Source organism: Mirounga leonina, unplaced genomic scaffold (assembly GCF_011800145.1).
Source record: "Mirounga leonina isolate KUSES-001 unplaced genomic scaffold, KU_Mleo_1.0 Mir_94, whole genome shotgun sequence".
Lineage (NCBI taxonomy): Eukaryota > Metazoa > Chordata > Mammalia > Carnivora > Phocidae > Mirounga > Mirounga leonina.
In genome coordinates, this window is record NW_023270855.1 from 5,914,187 (window position 1) to 5,917,022 (window position 2,836).

At 53.6% G+C, this 2,836-nt stretch overlaps 1 protein-coding gene across 8 annotated transcripts in view; it reads left to right on the forward strand.

The window, feature by feature from the left end:
- RAF1 (Raf-1 proto-oncogene, serine/threonine kinase) overlaps positions 1-2,836 on the forward strand; it is a 71,539-nt gene that overhangs the window by 67,663 nt on the left and 1,040 nt on the right. For all 8 annotated transcript variants that reach the window (XM_034997365.1, XM_034997366.1, XM_034997363.1 and 5 more), the window contains 4 exons: positions 530-576; positions 1,787-1,905; positions 2,268-2,399; positions 2,509-2,643. In XM_034997365.1, coding sequence (XP_034853256.1) covers positions 530-576; positions 1,787-1,905; positions 2,268-2,399; positions 2,509-2,643 — 433 coding nt within the window. The remainder of the gene's footprint in view (positions 1-529; positions 577-1,786; positions 1,906-2,267; positions 2,400-2,508; positions 2,644-2,836) is intronic.

A 2,836-nucleotide genomic window follows, 5' to 3' on the forward strand; every position in this document is an offset into this window, starting at 1 on the left:
CTGACTCGTCGTTTCAGCTCAGGTCATGAACTCGGGGCCCTGGGATTGAGCCCCGGGTCCAGCTCTGCACTCAACACAGAGTCTGCTTGTCCTCCCTCTGTTCCTGCCCCCCTTGTTCACTCACTCTCTCAAATAGAAGATGAGGTCTTTTGTGTCTGGCTCAGCTTAGCATTAACGGGTTTGGGAGGTTCGTTCATGCTGTAGCACGTGTCAGTACCTCATTCCTTTCTGCAGCTGAACAGTATTTCATAGTATGGGTAGGCCACATTTTATTTATGCGGCCATTGGTGGATGGACATTTGGGTGGTCAGAATTACTTTTTGAGTAGAAGTGATGCTTCGGGCACTGTGGCCTCACTTCCAGGTAAGGCACGATGTGGTCCAGCCTGCATCAGCGCCTGGCCAGGCCCCACCTGTAGCCCCTCACTGGGCGACAGGCGCTCAGGTGGCTTCCTTCCTAGCCACTATTTGACGCTGCTTTCTACCCATGTCCCTCAGACTGTTTTTAATGATTTATTTTTCCTTCACAGCTATTTGCATGCTAAGAACATCATCCACAGAGACATGAAATCCAACAGTATCCTTTGACGGTGGTTTTGTTTGACTGTTCAGTTCTAAATTTAGAAAAACAGAAAGGGAGACTTTTTAGTTTATCCCAGCAAAAGTGACTTTGGAAAGATTTGCGATACATGTTTGGGTTATGCTTGAACGTTTTATTATGCTCTTCGTTACTAAATTTAACTTGGAGGGATGGGGCTTTTGTCTTTCATGTGTATGTCCAGCACGTGGGACAGCGTGTGCCTGGTCAGAAAGTAGCTGCAGGCCAGATGTTTCAAGATTGTCAAAGTGATGACTAAAAATTGTCTTACTTCAGTGTACAGAAGTGGTTTCTTTAGAGGTCACTCTCGGAACCAGCCCTTCCCCTTTCTGAGACTGTTCCTGCAGAAGGGGACTAAACACAGAGTTTTCGTGCTGTAGGGCAGGAAATGTAACCCTTGTCCATGTGCCTCCCGCCTGCAGCCTTTCTGCCTCTGAGAGGAGTGTGGATGGCGTTACGGCCCTACTCTGCTTCGTGGCCAGTGAGAGGAGCCACAGTTGGGCTGAGTCAGATTGTGGGATGCGGCCTATTTGGGCCACTACGTTTTTGGGAGTGACACGTCCCGTCATGAGAGCAGAGCCCACAGATTTGAAGGCGGTATGTGTTACTGGGCATTGGCAGATCCCAAGTCGGCCTTAAACTGCCTGACTTCTTTATCCAGAAATGAGGTGAGTTTGGTCCTGATTTGAAGTCACCAAGCGGTCCCTATTCTAGTAAGAAGTCTCACAGGACAGTGCTCAGTGAGGGGTGTGCCATTTGCTCTTCACATGTTTCAGGCATTTGAGGGCACAAAGCAGGCAGAAACAAATGTAAGCCATCACGGGCCAGGCCCGCTCCTTGCAGATGGCACGCTGTGCTCTTAGAAATCTTGGGGGTTAAGGCACCTGTGTCAGATGGGAAGGTCAGAAGGCCAGGGACCTGGCACCTAGAAGTGGCAGCGGGGAGCAGCAGCATGGGGAAACTGCCTGATTTGGGGCTGGAGCCAAATAACGTGGCACCCTGAGCACAATGGCTGCGTGCCTCCTGGAGGAAGCACTTCTTAAAACTTCAGCAATCCAAGCAAACCAGTGCAGAGAAGGCTGGGGACAGACAGGAGGCCGAGAGATGCTGTGCTCTTAAGACCTGGGGGAAGTGTTTCAAAATAAACTTGACCATTCTTTTGAAACCAGAGTCCTTAACAAGCATTGAGATATATTTCTCCATGAAGGCCTGACGGTGAAAATTGGAGATTTTGGTTTGGCAACAGTGAAGTCGCGCTGGAGCGGTTCTCAGCAGGTTGAACAACCCACTGGCTCTGTCTTGTGGATGGTGAGAAAGAGGCGAGGCTCCCACTGGCAGGGTGCAGGGCAGAAGGGGTGCCTGGAGGTGTGTGTGCACACTTAGAGCGTTTGACGTCTCCCCAACGTTCAGATACCTCAGTGAGGCCTTGAGGGACATCAGACAGCCTGAGGCAGACGTGGGCTTCCCGGGAGCTGGTGATCAGAACCAGGCGGAGGCATAGGGGCTGCGTCCCAGAGACTAGGCTTCCTGAGCCTGTGTTAGCCTGAGCCCGAGCGGGGAAGAGTGGAGAACTGAGGAAGGGCCTCTCCTGCCCAGGGGGAGGGACAGCCTGGCGCCTGGATGTCTGTGGGGCCCAGATGGTGACGAGTGAATGCATCTTGTCCCCGTAGGCCCCTGAGGTGATCCGAATGCAGGATAACAACCCGTTCAGCTTCCAGTCTGATGTCTACTCGTACGGCATTGTGCTCTATGAGCTCATGACGGGGGAGCTTCCTTACTCCCACATCAATAACCGCGATCAGGTACGTGCCCTGGTGCAGACTGGCGTGCGAGGGCCGGACGGCGCTGTGGGAGCCGCCGCTGTCTGCTTTGTTCCTCCCCCCAGTCCCCCGACTGTGTGCTTGCTCTTAGATCATCTTTATGGTGGGCCGAGGGTATGCCTCCCCAGACCTCAGTAAGCTCTATAAGAACTGCCCCAAGGCGATGAAGAGGCTCGTGGCCGACTGCGTCAAGAAGGTCAAGGAGGAGAGGCCTCTCTTCCCCCAGGTGAGACTTGGCGCAGGGGCGCAGGGCCGGCTTCCAGGAGGAGTTCCTAAATGGAAAGGAGCAGGGAGGTGGGCTCCGGGTCTCCACCAGGTGCGGCAGGCGGGGTGGGAAGGGCCTGCGTTTGGGCTCCTCCCCCAAAGCTGCCGCTCCTGCTGTGACACCAAGGCCACCTAATGACACTGCGTCGTTGCAG